General features: G+C 51.1%; 1 protein-coding gene across 6 annotated transcripts in view; it reads right to left on the bottom strand.

Moving 5' to 3' along the window:
- The window catches only part of HNF4A (hepatocyte nuclear factor 4 alpha), a 79,463-nt gene that overhangs the window by 18,751 nt on the left and 42,758 nt on the right, over positions 1-17,954 (bottom strand). For 3 of the 6 annotated variants that reach the window (XM_035298676.3, XM_035298677.3, XM_035298678.3), the window contains exons 1-4: positions 13,442-13,692; positions 8,527-8,701; positions 7,296-7,390; positions 152-258 (exon numbers count right to left, since the gene is read on the bottom strand). In XM_035298676.3, the coding sequence (XP_035154567.1) occupies positions 152-258; positions 7,296-7,390; positions 8,527-8,701; positions 13,442-13,556 (492 nt within the window). In that variant the 5' untranslated portion in view covers positions 13,557-13,692. Of the gene's footprint in view, positions 1-151; positions 259-7,295; positions 7,391-8,526; positions 8,702-13,441; positions 13,693-17,954 lie in introns of those variants that run through there. The other 3 variants (XM_054255390.2, XM_054255391.2, XM_054255392.2) reach the window with 1 other exon arrangement.

Here is a 17,954-nt window from a genome sequence, read left to right as displayed (position 1 = left end):
CATGTGACACTGGACTCAGTATCCCTTCTGTAATATCTGAGGGCCCTCCCATCAGCCGCTCCAGGGCCTGGCTGGAGAGAACGGAGGTGGAGGAGGTAAGCTCCTCTGTAGTGTGGGGGATCCCTTGGTGGGCGTCAGGGTCACTCTGTACCTGTCGGGACAGGACCTCTGCCTGCAGGAGCGCGTTGATGGAGGGCAGGCTGCTGTCCTCATAGCTTGACCTTCTAGTGCTGATCCGGTCCCGCTCATTTTGAACGGCTGTGAGGAGGCAGAGAGAGGTGAGCAGGAAGAGCAGGGGTGGAGTGAGGGGGTGGGGGTGTCTATGACTGATGAGGAGTGGGAGCAGGAGGCGGGGACATCCAGAAGACAGACCCACATCAGCATGTGGAATGAGGGGAGATGGGCTCTAACTCAGCTGGTGGAAGAACTTTCTGCATATCCGAACTGCCCCCCACACAATGGAGAGGCTACAGGAGTGATCCACCCATCATCACCAGCATGCAAGCCAGTGATGACTCAGCTATGGGCTTAAAATGGGTCATGAGCATTGAGGAGGGGATTGACCAGATTAAAGATGTTCAAGCTCTGGTCGACAAAACGGTCCCTTTCTTTCCAAATCAAAGTGATTAAAGCAAGCAAAACAAATTGCTCTGGGTGACACGGAACCAGCCTGGGGATTTCTGAACAAGGGGATCTGGGTGCTTCAACTGCCCTGATGGTTTTGTCCATCCGCAGAAGCTGCCGGTACTCCACACTAACCTTCCCAGCGTCAGCAAGGCCAGGCGCTTCCCTCCTCCCACCACTGCTCTGTTCCGGGCACTGTCCACTGGGGCCCCAGGCTCCACTGCCCGCCCCCATCTGGGTCAGTCCTGGCCTGAGATAGAAGATGATGCTTCTACCGTCCCGACAGCGGACGGGATAGCCCTTGGAGTCCAAGAGGCTTCACTGTGGAATGAGGCTTGGCTGATTTGGAAAGGAGGGAGCATGAAGCTGCATGAGGTCTGGCTTCCTGTCTGGAACCTGCCACTCTGGGTGCCGGTGGCAATCACAGCCTCTCTCTGGGCCTCAGTTTCCCTACCCATAGGCATTTCTCTCCCAGCCAGCTCCCTGCACTGTGTCTCATCTCAGCGACCGGCGGGTTGGTTTTTCCAGTCCCTCGAGCCTGGGCGCCTTCCTCAGCTTCCCCTCACACTCCAGTGCTGTCAGTAATCATGACAAACAGACCCGCTGCTCCCTCCCTGCTCCCGTCTACCGTCTCTCGGATTAGATCCACCTCCTCCCAGGCTCTGCTTCTGCCTTGCACCTGCAGTCTGCGTTCCTCTCAGAGACAGAGGGATCCGTTCAAACACATCCAAGTCATGTCCCCTGCTGCTCAAAACCAGTGCCTTCCAACTCACAAGTCCTCAAGGCCCTTCCTCTCCTCTCTGATTGCCCCTTTTACTGGCTTCCTCCCACTCACTCTGTCCGGGAAAACCCGCCTCCCGCCTGGATACATCCGTATGTTGCTGGGCTGCTGTTGTCACCGCCTGGGATTCCCTTTCCCGCACAGCATTGCTGTGTCTTCATTTTACTCCTGCCTCTGTGCAAATGTCACCTTTCAGACACCCTCTCCGGCCACCCTGTCTAACACAGCATACCCCCAACCCCAGCCCTGCCCCACTGTGGTTTGTTTTTCTTAAGGGACTTACTGTAGCATTATTTGTTACTTCCTTTACTATCTGTCTCTTTCTGAGAAGGAAAGCTTCAGAAGGCCAAATCTTCATCCCTTTAGTTCACTGCTATAGTCCCAGCCAACAGAACAGAGCCTGGTACACAGTAGGTGCTCAATAAATACTTGTGCAATGAGAGAAAAAGGCATTGGAGGAGACAAGCTCTAACTAATTTTTTTTTTTTCTGTGACAGGGTCTCATTCTGTTGCCCAGGCTGGAGTGCAGTGGCACGATCATAGCTCACTGCAGCCTCAACCTCCTGGGCTCAAGTGATCCCCCTGCCTCAGTCTCCCGAATAGCTGGGATTACAGGTGTGTGCCATCATGCCTGGATAATTTTTTTTTTTTTTTTTGAGACAGACGAAGGTCTCATTATGTTGCCCAGGCTGGTCTCGAACTCCTCGCTTCAAGTGATCCTCTCAGCCTCACAAAATGCTGGGATTACAGGTGTGAGGCACCAAGCCTAGTCATAAACTCTCATTCTTATAAGCACCCTATTTCTCCAGGGAACATTGACACCCCCGCGATTCAACTTTCTCTTGATGTTGACACATTGTTAAAATCAGAGAATTAAAGTTGAATCATCTGCACTGAGCCAGGGAGTCAGTGGGATAGACCAGAAGTCCAGAGGCAAGCCACCTCCTCTCAGACCCACCACGTGCATAGGGCCAGCTCAGAGCACAGCTCCCCTGCCTGGGCCGTCCGCCCCGCTCCCCCACACCCCTCCCACGGCAGCCTCCTGCCAGCGCCCGCACCCACCCACCAGGGCGCCGAGTGGCCGGCGGGCGGAATGAAAGGGCTGCTGTCAGCAGCTGCGGATAGGGCTCCTCAAGGTTAGGCGGGCGTTATCAGTGCCCGGCGCGAGCTCAGTCACGGAATGATGTTTTCCAAATGTTTGCTCAGTATTAGCAGGGTCGGGGACCTAATGTAACTTCTATTGAATATTAACCGACCTGGGCAGAGGCAGAGAGGAGATGAGCGTGTCTTCCCAGAGAACTCTTGGGTAGTTGAAGTTGGATGAGACAGGCTCAATCCTATTGAAAACTGGTGAGGAGCAGGGCCGGGGCTTCCGAGGAAGGTCCCATCAGACGGCCTCTGGTCCATCACCAACGCTCACCTCCTGCAACCCTGGGTCCACTCTCTGGGCTGGGTTTTTTATGCCGGGAGCCAGGTATATGTCCTGGGCCTGACAGCTGAGGCCCGAGCAGGTGTCTGTCTCCCTGGCTTTGGGTTATAGGAAAGAATTCTTGGCCTGCTGTTGGGGGGTTGTCTCGGGAGTCTTTGTCCCTCCAGGGAGCCCCTTCCAGCCATGATGGACTATCCTCTGGCAGAGACTTACAGGCCCATGAAACCTGGAGCCCCTCTCTGTGGTCGAGAGAAAGTTTCAGCAATCCAGATCAGGAAATGTTCCTCCTTAAGAGATTTTACTTATGGAAGTAAAAAAAAAAAGAAAAGAAATGTACCCCTACACTGATCACTGCAAGTTTCACTGCAGGGAGCTTGGTGTCTGCTCAGCTCTGGGGAGCCTGAGTTCTAGACCTGACTCCACCCCTGACCCATCACCTCACCTCCCTAGCCTCAGTGTCCTTTTCTGTAAAGTTGGGGAGCAGGCAGATTTGATGACCTCTTAGAGACTCAGCTGGTCTCAAAATCCTACCTTCCCAGCTTACACTTTCTGGTTCTCAGGGACTATTTTTGGGTTTTAGTCCCCAAATTCTCCTAAGGTCATCAAGAAAAATACATGAAAACTTGTCCCAATTCTCCTGGTCAGTGAGATTTCCGCCAGGACTTTCTTTTGACTTCGGGAGCTTCCTGGCAGGCTGAGAAGGAGTGGTAGGGCCTAGAAGACTTAGGTAGAGCTAGGAATACCCTCACTTCCCACGGCTTGACCACAGTGGCAACTGAGCATTTTGCCACTCTGGCCCGTTCTCAAAACAACCAAGTGACTGCATGTGTCATGATCTTCCAGGTAACTCAGGCATGTAAACAACATTGACTAACCCACACTCACTTGCCATCAGCCACCTCTCCTATCCTCCGGCCAGCATGTCAGTTTCCCTGGGCCAGGAAGCAAGCAGCTATTTTCAAGGCTGAGCTAAGGCTGAACGGTCTGATGCTCTCATCCCCCTTCCAGGAGCCTGGTAAGAGGTTTGCTGGTTTTGCAGCAGCTCAAGAGAGAGCCAGGGGCTGGGTGCAGTGGCTCACATCTGTAATCCCAGCACTTTGGGAAGCTGAGGTGGGAGGATCACCTGAGGTCAGGGGTTCAAGACCAGCCTGGCCAATATGGTAAAACCCCATCTCTACTAAAAATATAAAATTAGCCGGGCATGACAGCACACACCTGTAAAACTAGCTGCTTGGGAGGCTGAGGCAAGAGAATCACTTGAACTCAGGAGGTAGAGGTTGCAGTGAGCCGAGATGGGACCAGGGAACAAACATACCCACCCTAGTGGGCAGTGTGAACCCGTGCAGGTAGGTGGGCAGTGAGGATCGAGACTCATAGAGCTGAAGGGTTCACTATCCAATGTCCTCATTTTATAGATGAGAAAACTGGAGCCCAGAAGGGACAGAAATGTCCCTAAATTACGCAAGTGAAAATGACTCTGGATGTCTAATAAGAGACATTATTTGTAACAACTGACCACACGCAGGACCAGGCCACACGCAGTGGAGGTGGGTAGCCATCCACTCAGGAGGGCTGCCAACCCCTCTCCCACCTGCCAGTCACAGACCTGAACCTCCACTGTGAGAGAGTCCTTCTCTCAAACCAGTGCCCTCTGGATGACACCTACGAGCAATGCCTAAAATCCTAGGCTTTGAGGATAGTGGGAATCGCGGACTATTACAACCACAGAAATGTCAGAACCTTAGACTGTAGTTCTCCGTCGTTTTCTTGCCTCCAACTGTTCACACGTGCATCATGTTCTTATTCATTACTTTTCTCAGTCCACAAAGTGGAAGCTGAAGTGGAGGAGAGAGGCTCAACCCCATTGAAAACTGGGTTGGGGAGAAGAAGGAGTATTTGCAGCTTGAAAAAGCCCCTCTTGCCCTTGGAACATTACTGAGGTCTACATGTTAGAATTGCAGTGTTTAGAGCAGGCCTTGGGGACCACCCGCTCCCATATCAGGATTAGCAAGCCCAGATTTTCCAAGACATTTCATAAACTCAAACTAAGGCCCTGTAAGGATGAGACATAGAAGGTATTTCCAAGGGAGGGGAGAGAAAACTGGGGACCAGGAGCAGATATAGGGGAAAGACAGGCTACCAAAACCTTCCCTCCTCTCCTTCTCAGCGGGCCCGGGAGCAAGCTGGGTCTTAAGTTCCTGCTTCTGGGGTGTGCTGGGGAGTGGGGGGGGTGGGTGTTTGTAAAAAGCTAGCAGGACTGGGCCAAGGTTTGGCTGTGGGCTAGAAGCAAAGGTCTGGGGCTGGTCACAGGGCTGAGAAAGGTTGTATTTAGAGGAGCAGGAAATGAAGAGATTGGAAAATAAACTCAAGCTACTTTTTTTTTTTTTGAGAGAGAGAAAGTCTCGTTCTGTTGCCCAGTCTGGAGTGCAGTGGCATGATCTCAGCTCACTGCAACCTCTGCCTCCTGGGTTCAAGCAATTCTCCTGCTTCAGCCTCTTGATTAGCTGGGACTACAGGCATGCACCACCATGTCCAGATAATTTTTTTGTATTTTTAGTAGAGACAGAGTTTTACCATGTTGGTCAGGCCAGTCTCAAACTCCTGACCTCAAATGATCCACCCACCTCAGCCTCCCAACGTACTGGGATTACAGGTGTCAGCCACTGAGCCTGGCCTTAAGTTAGTTTAAAGCAGTTAAAAGATTTTTGTGGCCAGGTGCAGTGGCTCACGCCTGTATTCCCAGCACTTTAGGGGGCTGAGGTGGGCAGATCACGAGGTCAGGAGTTCGAGACCAGGGGGCCTGACCAACATGGTAAAACACTGTCTCTACTAATAAATTGCAAAAATTAGCTGGGCATGATGGTACATGACTGTAATCCCAGCTACTCAGGAGGCTGAGGCAGGAGAATTGCTTGAACTGGGAGGTGGAGGTTATAGTGAGCCAAGATCGTGCCACTGCACTCCACTCTGGGTGTCAAAGCAAGACTCCGTTTCCAAAAAAAAAATCTCTGCTTCCCTTGCTTGGGCTGAAAGCAATTTTTTTTTTTTTTTTTTTGAGATGAAGTTTTGCTTTTGTTGCCCAGGCTAGAGTGCAGTGGCACGATCTTGGCTCACTGGCAATGGACTGAATGCAATTTTAAACAGCCCTGGGATCTGGGGGGCATAAAGTAATAGGCAGCCAAATGTGGTCCAAGCAGCACAAAGCTCTGGGTTCAACCTCAAGCATCAGTTGTGGGACCCTAGGCAAGTTGTTTAAAAATTGTGCGCCTCAGTTCCTCATCCACGAAAAGGGAGGAATTGTAATAGGTTCAATGGGCTGGGTTCATTTCATTTTCATGACGTTTTCCTACATAGGGTTGTCACGAAAATGAAAGGAACCCAGCCCATTGAAGTGTAGAAAAAGCCCAGCCCAATGACTGATACCTCCTGGTAGCAGGAGGCCTGGCAAGACCTTAGTAAATGTTGTGCTCTGGTCTTCTTGCCTTCCTTCATCCAGGATGGGTCTGGGGTCTTGTTTCCACTTTCTCTCTTTTTTTTTTGAGATGGAGTCTTTCACTGTCCCCTGGGCTGGAGTGCAATGGCACAATCTCGGCTCACGGCAACCTCTGCCTCCTGAGTAGCTGGGATTACAGGCACATACCACCACTTCCGGCTAATTTTTTGTATTTTTAATAGAGACAGGGTTTCACTGTGTTGGCCAGGCTGGTCTCAAACTTCTGACCTTGTGATCCGCCTGCCTCAGCCTCCCAAAGTGCTGGGATTACAATCATGAGCAACAGCGCTCGGCCTTGTTCCAATTTTCTAGAATGTGAAGATTTTGGAAATTGTCTGATACCCATAGATGAATAGTAAGGGAATTGGAGTGCTTGTCCCTGGCACAGAAGTTCAGGAATTGGGCTCCCCTGGCTGTCCCCTTTGTGAAGTTGGGGTGGTGAGTTCGCAGATGTTTGCAATGTCATTCTTTTTTTTTGAGACGGAGTTTCGCTGTTGTTACCCAGACTGGAGTGCAATGGCACAATCTCGGCTCACCAGGATGGTCTCGATCTCTTGACCTCGTGATCCACCCGCCTCGGCCTCCCAAAGTGCTGGGATTATAGGTGTGAGCCACCGCACCCGTCCTGCAATGTCATTCTTTATGCTTGCCCTAATGTTCGAAATATTATATTTAAAAAAACAAACACCCAACATGGCTACCTTGTGGTGGCACAGACAGGCAGGCAGGCAGGGGTAGTGGTTGCTGGGAGCCTGAAGAGCCAAGAGTGGGAGCTTATCTCTCTGAATCTTTCTCAAGACCAAGCCCAGCCGCTCCCTATGGTCAGATTTCCAGGCCCTCCCTCTTCTCGGCCATTAGCCAGTCACCCTGGGGCCTGGCACTGAGTCATAAAGTGCGGCTACAGTTGTAAATGACTGTCGGGGAGCTGTGGATGCAGGTGGGGCAGTGGGGAGGGGGCCGAGGCTCACCTTCCTTCTTCATGCCAGCCCGGAAGCACTTCTTGAGCCTGCAGTAGCGGCACTGGTTCCTCTTGTCTTTGTCCACCACGCACTGCCGGCTAAATCTGGGGAGGGCTTTGGATGGTTGGATGGAGAAGACACAACTTCCTCCTCTTAGGACAGAACTAGGGCCCTGGCTATCTAGTGGACCCTCAGCCTCAGTGCTCTCATCCCTTCATCCCAGGACTTCTCCCTTGAACTCATCAGGAGCTGGAGAGGTGCTACGACCTAAGACTCCAGTCCTCTCCTTCTAAACAAGGGGAAACTGAGGCTCAGAGAGGCAACGTGTGGCCCTGGGTGACTCTGCTGGTTGCGGTTAGAGCGGAGTTGGGAGACTTGACCTCTTGAGTACCAGAGCCCTGCTATTTCCACCACATCCTATAAAAGCCCAGAACCCAGAGCAGGCTCCTAGTTATGGCTCAGAGTTAATGCTTGGTTCACATAAACCTCTCTCTGGAGGGGGATAGGAAGTAGAGGCCAAGCCACACAGTGTTGATGGGTGGGGCCCTGAGTGTCAACCCTGGCTCTGCCATGGATTCAAGCTGGTTGACCTTGGGCAGTTGCCTAGCCCTCCAAGCCACAGCTTCCTCCTCTATAAAATGGGAATAACAACAGTAACCATCTCACAGGGGTGTTGGCAGGTGAAACGAAGTCACGCACCGATGGGGCACAGTATCTGCACATGACAAGTGCTCACAGTTGACAGCTGCCGTAATTTTATTGTTGTGATTACCCAGAACAGGAGATGCTTTCGAAAGAGGGCTCTCCAGGGCCTTGGGAAGACTTTGGGGTTGGTGGAAGCCCTTGCGGTAGCTGGAATGGCATGGGGTCAATCTCCTATTTGTCCCAGAAAAAGCACAAGACGGGAAGATGGTTTCATATACTGAGGCTTCAGAAGAGGCCTCGTGGAATGGGAAAAATGACAATGGGCTTAAGGGGATGGTTGAATACACACGAAGATTTAGTATGGTGCCTGGCATTGGATAAGAGCTTGATAAAAGGCAGCCAGTAGCTTGATGATCGGTAAATGTGGTTCCTAGAATAGACGCCCTCTTTGGATTTACAAAGCCTACAAAACCCAAAGAGCCTTGAAAGCCCTGAAGGGTAGCTGTCTCTGGGACCCACTCAGGGAGAAGACAGACCCTGGGGACATGAGCCCAAGTGTGCCCATTTCCCAGCTGGAGAAACTGAGGCTCCTCACCTGCAGGAGTACATGTGGTTCTTCCGCACGCTCCTCCGGAAGAAGCCCTTGCAGCCGTCACAGCTCGAGGCGCCGTAGTGTTTGCCTGTGGCCCGGTCCCCGCAGATGGCACACAGGGCACTGACACCCAGGCTGTTGGGTGCGTTGAGGTTGGTGCCTTCTGACGGGGACGTGTCTGTGGCAGGAGAGAAGGAAGTGAGGCTTCAGGAAGAACAGAAAGGCAGACATCTAAGGGAGCCCTGCGGGGATCTCTCCAGGGCTTCGGCCTCAGCCATATCAGGGGGCTGTTCCCACTCCATCGCCTCCCTGCTTAGTGACCTCCTGACTTTTGGAGCTTCAGTTTCACATCTGTAAATTGGGGCTGGTGGTGACTTCACAGAGCTGATTCTGAGGGTGTGCATCTCCCTGTGGTGGAGGCCACGAGCCCCAGCTGTCTCTAGGCAGGCATGAAAATCTGGCCACCTTCCAGGGTGAGAGCCTGCTCCTAACTGGGGAGGGGGCTGCGGAAGGGAGAAACATTCTCCCCAGAACCAGGTCCTGTCCCTCAGTTCTCACCCAGTGACCACTAAGGCTGGGTGGATCTCAGCTGCGTGCCCAGGGGCCCCGCAAATTCTCTGGGGAACAGGAAAGACTTGGGCCAAGAACAGTCACTCATGTGGCCTCCTGGGAGGGTCTGGACATGGCTCCCGTCCCTCTCATCTCCCAGGTAAAAGCTACTGCATCTACACAAATGTGAGGGGGGCCATAGAGGCAGGTGGCAAAGAGGATCTCGGGCTGGGTTCCAGGACTCCTGGGCACTAGTGCTGATGCTGCCACTAACTTGCCTGTAAACTTGGGCAACTTCTCCTTGCTTCAATTTCTTCTAGGCCTCAGTTTCTCTAACCATAAAAGGGAGCAGTTTGACTGGTCTGTTTCCAAAATTAAAAAAATAGCAGCTGAACCCCCGTTTTGTCAGCAAATCTTTCACCAAAGATAGACCCCTTTGGAGAAGATAACAAATGCAATGGGTCAGCCCCTGGGAAAATGCAAGTGTGTGTGCCACACATGCCACACACAAGCACACACACACACCATACAGTCCACACACATGCACACAGACACACACCACACACTCACATACACATGCACGTACACACACGAACACACACCACAGTCCACACACACGCCACATACACACATGCCACACACAAACACACACACACCATACAGTCCACACACATGCACACAGACACACGCCACAGTCACATACACATGCACGCACACAAACACTACAGTCCACATACACCACAGTCCACACACACACACCACAGTCCACACATATGCACACACACACACACCACACAGTCACATACACATGCACACACACACACACACCACACAGTCACATACACGTGCACACACACAAACACATACCACAGTCCACATACATCACACAGTCCACACACACATGCACCACACAATCCACACATATGCTCACAGACACACACCACAGTCACATACACACACGCACACGAACATACACCACAGTCCACATACACTACACAGTCCACACACAACCACACACCATAGAGTCCACATGCACATGCACACACACAGGTGCACATATGCGCACACACACACAGGTACATATACCACAGTTCACACACATGAAGACACACACCACATACCACACACACACCACAGAGTCCACACACAACCATACACATGCACACACCCATACAGTCCACACACACATGAACATACACATTCACACACATGTACACACGTGCACACAGACACAGTCTACACATGCACACACAGCACACACATGAACATACAACATACACATATCAACACATGTACACACATATACATACATGCACATACTCCACACACATATACGCACATGCACACCTATGCACAGACACATACACACATGCACACACACACACACACACACACACGTGTATTCATAGAAATCCTAAATCGGACCTTGTATTCCTCAGGGTCATCCAGTTAAGACCTGGAGAGGGCCACGCGCTGTAGGTAACAGCATAGCCCCTGAAGGCCTTCTGCCCAGGGTTCAATCCCAGCCTGCCCACTTTTTAGCCATGTGACGTTGGCTGTGTTCATTTACTTCTCTATGCCTTTGTATCCTCACTTGTAAAATGGGAAACATGACATTCTCCCAGGTTTGTTATGGGGATTTGGTGAATTCTCATATGTGTATGTGAAGTGCTTACCACATGGTAAGCACTATATTAGTGTTTGTGAAATAAAAACTTTTCTGCAGAAGAAAACTCTCAGAGCAGAGGACTTCCAGGCTCCGTGCACAAGCAGGCACTGGTGCGTCTCATTTCTGCCATCGCAGACTCCCGGGTGTCCCCAGGAGTGCGGCCCCCCTCCACTTGGTGAATTATTCCTGGAGATGGCGATAATTGTTAAGCCGCATGGGTGCCCTTTCTCCCTCAGCCTCTCCTCCCCCGACCCCAGGGAGAGCTGACCCCACAGCTCCTGGCTGTTCAGCAGGAGGCTGGGGAAGGAGCGCCCACCTCAGGGACAGAATGGGCTGGGGGCTGTCAGCTCTATCAACTCCCCTCTGAGGTCAGCCGAGCACCTCCATTCCACAGATGAGGACACTGAGACTTAGAGAGGACAAGTGGCTTCCTGGTGTCACACTGCTTGCAGTGAAGCCGAGGCATGGGCTTATGGTCCAGGTGTGCTGGGCTACTCCAGCCAGAGCCACATGTGTTGAGGTGTCTGCTGGGGCCTCTAATGAACAAGGAGCCCCGGGGCTGCTGCTGCATTGGGGTAGGGAGTGGATGGGGAGAAATATCCTTTGAACATTTGAACTACTAGCCCAGGATGTACCCAAAACACTTTGGAGGACAACGTCACATAACCCCAATTCAGAACACTTCAAACTCCAGCAAGGAATACTGGGGACCCTGCTTAAGATGCTCAGAGCCCTTGAGATGACCCATGTTGGGGCCAGGACCCTTTACCAGGGTCAGCACCCAGGCACCTTATCTTTATCCTCTGGCCAGCCCTGGCAGACAGACACTATTACGGCTTCCCATCTTATAGATGAGGAAACTGAGACTCAGAGAGGAAACTGCCTTGCCACGTTCACACAGGTTGGAAGGATCCATGCCTGATTTGAGTCCAGATCTTTCTGGTTCCAGAGCTGGAGGTGGTCTTGTCTTTGGGGCACCCAGTTCAGGGGCTTGGCCTCTGCCTCAGGAGCACACAGTTCCCAGGCTTTGAAAAAGTGATGGGGGCGGGGAGCAGCCAGGGTAGGGCAGTGACCCTCCTGGGGACACACTGCACTCTGCCTCGTGTGGCAGCAACTTGTTTAGCATCTCCAGGGCATTTTCGCCTTGAGCTCCTCGAGTGGTCCTCAGACAGGGCTAAACAACTGGCCAGCCACCAGGCCTGGGGGAATGAAGCCTGTTTTGTAGAAGATACAGAAGCCAGGAGAGGGGAGGTGACATGCCCAAGGTCACACAGTAACTGGACTGCAGGGGCAGTCGAACACTTGCTGAGCTGACCACAGGCAGTGCCCAGCAGCTGCCTCCTCACTCTAGCAAAGCTGACCACAAGCTTCCAGGCCTCAGCGGGAACTGCAGGCTGATACTGGCTGTGTGGCTCCAAGACACAGAAGGAAGAGGGGTGGCAGGCTGACCTCAGCTAGCTGCCTGCCCCCTCTCCTCTGAGGCTGGCCTGGGACCTGATGGGGCCCTTCCCTCCAGGAGGGGTTTCCAGACACCCTCCTTTCCCCTACCTCCCTGTGGAGGAGAACGGCCCATCCCTCCAGATATGCTCCAGTGATGTCAGAGTGGAAACATGAATCTGGAGAGACACGCCGGCAACAAAATCTGCTCAGAGATTAACAGACACGTTGCTGATGTGAAGCTCACTTGGTGAACGGCAACAACAGAATCCTGCACTTGGGTCTGGCATTCATGCACACTAGAGACCGCTGACCTCACCTGAGGTACAGGGGGCTGCATATGCACACAGCAGGTACAAATATGGGCACACGACAAAACGCCCACACAGGATAAGCATGCAGGAAGAACAGCACTCCAACAGGTCTGCATGCACAAACACATGTCCTGTATGACCCCCACACAGCACACATATACAAACATCCACAGACACACGTACACCCAGTCACTTACATGCACAAGCAAGATCGACACGGGCACCTCCTAGAGACACAAACACAGACCCACTCAATAAATACAAAGGGAAATAGGCACAGAACTCACACACAGAGACAAATGAACACACATATGCAAATGTGTTCCTGGAGGCATCACCCCACCCATACAACTTACACGGAAACTCATGATCACACACGAACACACACACAACACAACACACACAGTGCTGAGCTGGATTTTAGTTAGCAAAACTTCCCTGAGAACCCCATTTTCCCTAAGTGCCAATTCCCCTAGGGAAGTCCCAAAGACACCGAGAAATGCAGATATATGTCTCCAACCACCATCCTCCAGGGACACAATGCCCCTTGCCATCTCTCTGAACCTAGGCCTGAGGGGTTCAAGAAGGGGCTGTGCCAGGCTGAATTGCTGGAGCTGGGCACCGAAAGGGACCTCACCATCACGTCAGTGTGCCAAACTCCAAGCAGAGCCGCTGCAAGACAGTGGGGACCGGAAGGGCCTGGGAGGAACAGCTGGGGTTGACTTCTGCTGGAAATTGGCCCTTGCAGGCCTCCCTTCACCCGGAATGCCTGTGATCACTGTACCTGGGCACACCGGCTTCACCTGGCAATACCTGTGCTAGCCTGTAGGACCAACCTACTATTTTCTATCATTCTCCTCCCACCCCAAAGTTGAGTACCAAAGATTCGCTCCTGTACCCAGGCATACCTGCCCCACTGGCACACCTGGGCACACCTGCCCCCACCTACCATTGCCCATCGTCAACACCTGCACATTCTCAAATTCCAGGGTTGTGTAGGCTGGGTCCAGTGCAGCACTGTAGTCGGCCATGTCCATGTCGACGAGGGTTTTGGAGAGGCGCATTCTCCCCTGCCTCCACGCCACAGCCACCTGCCCTGCCCTGGGCGCCCACCCCGAAGGCTGAGCCCCAGCCCCCGCCCTCCGCCCTCCCACTGCCTCCTCCCAGTGCCCTCTCTGCCTTTCTTTCAAACCGTCCTCTGGGAAGATCTGCTGGGAGTCTAGGCCTAGCCTCTGCGGAGGGGTGGAGGCTCTGCCAGGGAGGGGTGGGGGTTAATGGTTAATCGGTCCCCCGCCGGTAAATAGGCTGGGCGGGGCTGCAGGGATTTGGCTGTTTGTTGGTTTCTGGCTGACACCCGGAGTGCTAATTACAACTGTTGGGGCCCTAACTCACCGATACTCAGTTATCAATTGTACAAGGCAGGCATCGTAACTCACGGTCACTCATTTGACCCTTGACTCAGCCGCCCCTCCAAGCCATTGTCATCCTAAGTCGGACATTCTAACTGATACTATCAGGCACTGACAGCCTCCCTCCGAGATCCCCTCATTCAATAACTTCCCAAATCATTGACTTCTACCCTCAATGCTCTTGTAGAGATAAGGCTGCCCCATGGCCCATGATTTAGAAACCTAAATCCCAGGCCTCAGATGTCAATCTTCTGGATCCTTGTTCTGGGAGCTCCCTTCAGTTCCCCTGCAGTTTCCTGGGAGCAGAATGGACTGGAAGGCTGGGAGGGCCAGACTCACCTCCAATTCCCCAATCCTGCTCCCTAGGACCCCACCCTGTGCCCCACCATCTCCCACAGCTCCTGGAGTTTCTGGCCCAGACAGACTCCATCTCAGATTTTCCCTTCATGTTCTCCTGTTTCCCTCACTCTCACCCCCTCCCAGAGCAGAGAGAGACCTGGATTTACATTCAGGCATCTACCATCTGCTAAGTGGGACCTTGGGTAAATGATTCTCCTCTCTGAGCCTCAGTTTCCTTCTCTGTAAAATGTACAATCAACCTCAAAGAGTGGTTTGAGAAAGAAATGAGACGGCATAAAAAACACCAAGTGGGACCTGGCAGACATCCATCCTCTTCCTCCTCCCTCTCCCTGTTCTGTATCCCCCTTTCCATCCCTCTGTTTCTCTCCACCTGCCTCCTATCTTCAAAGTGGGCTTTGTGGGGGGATCGCCAGAGCAGTCACAGGCAGCCCAACCCTTAGAGAGTCCTGGTGCCGGGTTTGGTGCTCTGCTGTGGTTGTCTGAAAATTCATCATCACTTTTGAACAAGGGGTTTGATTTTTGTTTTGGACGAGGTCCTGCAAATTACACAGCTGGTCCTGCCTGTCGAAGCTCATGGTACACTCTGTTCTTCTCATTCCTCCAGCCCTCATTGCATTCTGTGCAGACACTTTCAAGAGCTGCTAATCTACCTGGAAGTAAAGTCTCGATGTAGAGGGCAGAGGAAGGAATGCCTGAGACCTGGGAGCCTGTCCTCTGCTACTGGCTGCAAGGGCAGGTTGGAGGGACTCGGTGACACCTGTGAGCAAGAGTGAGTGAATGAGTGAGAGCACCAGTTAATGAGTGAGTGGGGGGTTGGGAAATTAATGAGTGGATGAATTAGAAGCGAGTGAATTCGAGACAAGGTGAATTAATGAGTAAGTTGAGTGAATACATGAATTGAGTGAGTGAATGAATGAATGAGAGTAAATTACTGAGTATGTGAATGAGTGAATCGGTGGGTGAATGAATGAGTGAATGAGCAAATGGGTAGGTGAATTAATGAGTGGGTGAATTAGTGAGTGAATGAATGATTGAATGTATGGGTGAATTAATCAGTTAGCAAATCGGGAGTCAGGGCATGTGTGTTTGACAGGTATGAGGAGGCATCCTCTCCATTCTTCCCACTGCTGGAAGCCCTTTCTCTGCCCTGCTTGGCTTTATTCTCCCCACTTGATTTGACCTCTGAAGCTGAAATGATGTAGGGGGCTGTGTGCTGTTTCCTACAGGGAAAGGGGAGAGGGAGCAACTGTTCTGGAGGAGAAGAGAGGCTAGATTTGGTGCCAGGAGACCTGGGTTTAGGAACTAGCTCAGTCACTATTCCAATAGATTTATTTACATCTATCTCTTCTCAGGGCCTCAATTTCTCCCTCTGTAAAATGGAAAGATGACCCTGGCTTAGTTTTCTACTGGCCAGGAGAAGGCTTTGAGGGAGGGAGCAAGAGGAGCCCCAACAACCCACACTTTGAGATTTTATAAGGGGCTGAAAGAGACCAAATGCTGGTGGGTTTCTCCCATGCCTACCTCAGGAATATCTGATCTGGCTCCACCGGCCTTGGGGGAAGTGCAGCAGTGGGCAGAAAGGGAAGATCTGACTAAGGGATCAACACAGAAGAGAAGTGGAGGGCAGCTCCGGGAGGAGCCTCCAGGAGCCCAGCCCAGGTCCCTGCCACCTGCCTGGCACCTATGGCAGGCCACAGGCAGAGCTACTGCCCACACAACCCAGTAATACATGGCCTCATCCACTCTGAGGCACACTTCCACATTGCTTAAAGAGAAATGTGAGGCTGGGTGTGGTGGCTCATGCCTGTAATCTCAGCAGTTTGGGAGGCCGAGGCAGGCAGATCACCTGAGGTCAGGAGTTTGAAACCAGTCTGACCAACATGGAGAAACCCCATCTCTACTAAAAATACAAAATTAGGCGTGGTGACCCATGCCTATAATCCCAGTGACTCAGGAGGCTGAGGCAAGAGAATCACTTGAACCTGGGAGGCGGAGGTTGCGGCGAGCCGAGATAGAGCCATTGCACTCCAGCATGGGCAACAAGAGCGAAACTTTGTCTCAACAACAACAAAAAAAGTGGGGGTATGTGATCAATGGCATGTCAGAATTTCATTGTTAACAAAAATAACAATGCATTTTTCTATAGAAGATGTCTTAGAATCAATCAAATAAGGTCTAGAATCAACACCATGCCACAGCCTTGGCCCGTTATACACAAGAACTACGAGGTAGACAGCCTGCAAATGATGAGCTGCTAGATCTATGAACCACAACATACCTGACTTACCAAATGCTCAACCTGCATGACTGCCTAGGAGGTACGTTCTAGATTCACACCCACCACATTATAACCTGCCCCGTAAGTAAATCTATCCACTCATTATGGAAATTGCATAACCTCTTACATACATGAGTCATCCCACCCTTAGTCAACGCCGAACGGTATGTTCTAGATACACATTGCTCATATAAACGATGCACCACCTATAAGATCTGCTGGCTCTGTGACCTCAGGCAAGCAATTATTTCTTTTGTTCTTGTTGTTCATTGTTACTGCATAGTTTATCTAAACCAGGCTAGGATAATACAGAGAAAACTGAGGTGGCCACTGCCCAGAACCCTTGTGGATTACAGATGCAAAGTAGCCGGAGATGTGTCCTTACACCCACAGTTCAGTAACAGACAGACAAGTCAGTTACATTTACATAAGTATAGAGAACTTAATATACATGACATTGCATATCCATCTTTTTGGTTTATATTTCCATTTTAAACATATGTATGTCACCACTTTATATTTTAAATATGACTCCATGTATTTTGTGACAATGGCTAGGAATGAAATGATCTCATGCCCCTGAAATAGGCAGAGTTTGGTCTGCAATGCAGAATGTTTTCATTGGGATACCAAACAATCCTTAACACATAACAGACAAAAAAATCCTTAAAAATCAGATTAATACAATGTTCTTCATGTTAAATGAGGAGAAAGAATGGGACGTGGAAAAGGAAGAGATTGGGGTGCTTTAAATGTATGGTATCTTGAGATCTTGAAAGTTTCAGCCCGGGCGAGGTAGCTCACGACTGTAATCCCAGTAGTTTGGGAGGCCAAGGTGGACAGATCACTTGAGATCAGGAGTTCAAGACCAGCCTGGCCAACATGGAGACTCCATTTCTACTAAAACTACAAAAATTAGCCAGGCGTGGTGGCATGTGCCTGTAGTCCCAGCTACTTGGGAGGCTGAGGCAGGAGAATCGCTTGAACCCAGGAGGTGGAGGCTATAGTGAGCTGAGACTGTACCACTGCACTCCAGCCTGGGTGATAGAGGAAAACTTTTTTTTTTTTTTTTTAAGAATGTTTCATTCAGGGGATGAAGAGATGCTGGTTCATGGATACAAAAATATGGTGAGATAGAAGGAATAAGATCTAGTGCTTATAGCACGGTGGGGTGATCACAGTTAACAATAATTGATTGTTTATTTCAATCAATTGAGAAGAAGATCTGAAGTGTCCCCAACACAGAGAAAGGGCAGATGCTTGAGGTGATGGATATCCTAAACACTCTGATTGATCATGACACATTATATGCATGTGTCAAAACACATGAACTCCATACATATATATAATTATTATGTATCAGTTATAAAACGTTTCATTCCCTTCTTCCAAGGGAATTTTTTTTAACTAATGGA

This window comes from Callithrix jacchus, chromosome 5 (assembly GCF_049354715.1).
Source record: "Callithrix jacchus isolate 240 chromosome 5, calJac240_pri, whole genome shotgun sequence".
Classification (NCBI taxonomy): Eukaryota; Metazoa; Chordata; class Mammalia; order Primates; family Cebidae; genus Callithrix; species Callithrix jacchus.
This window is presented reverse-complemented; position numbering and strand designations above follow the sequence as displayed.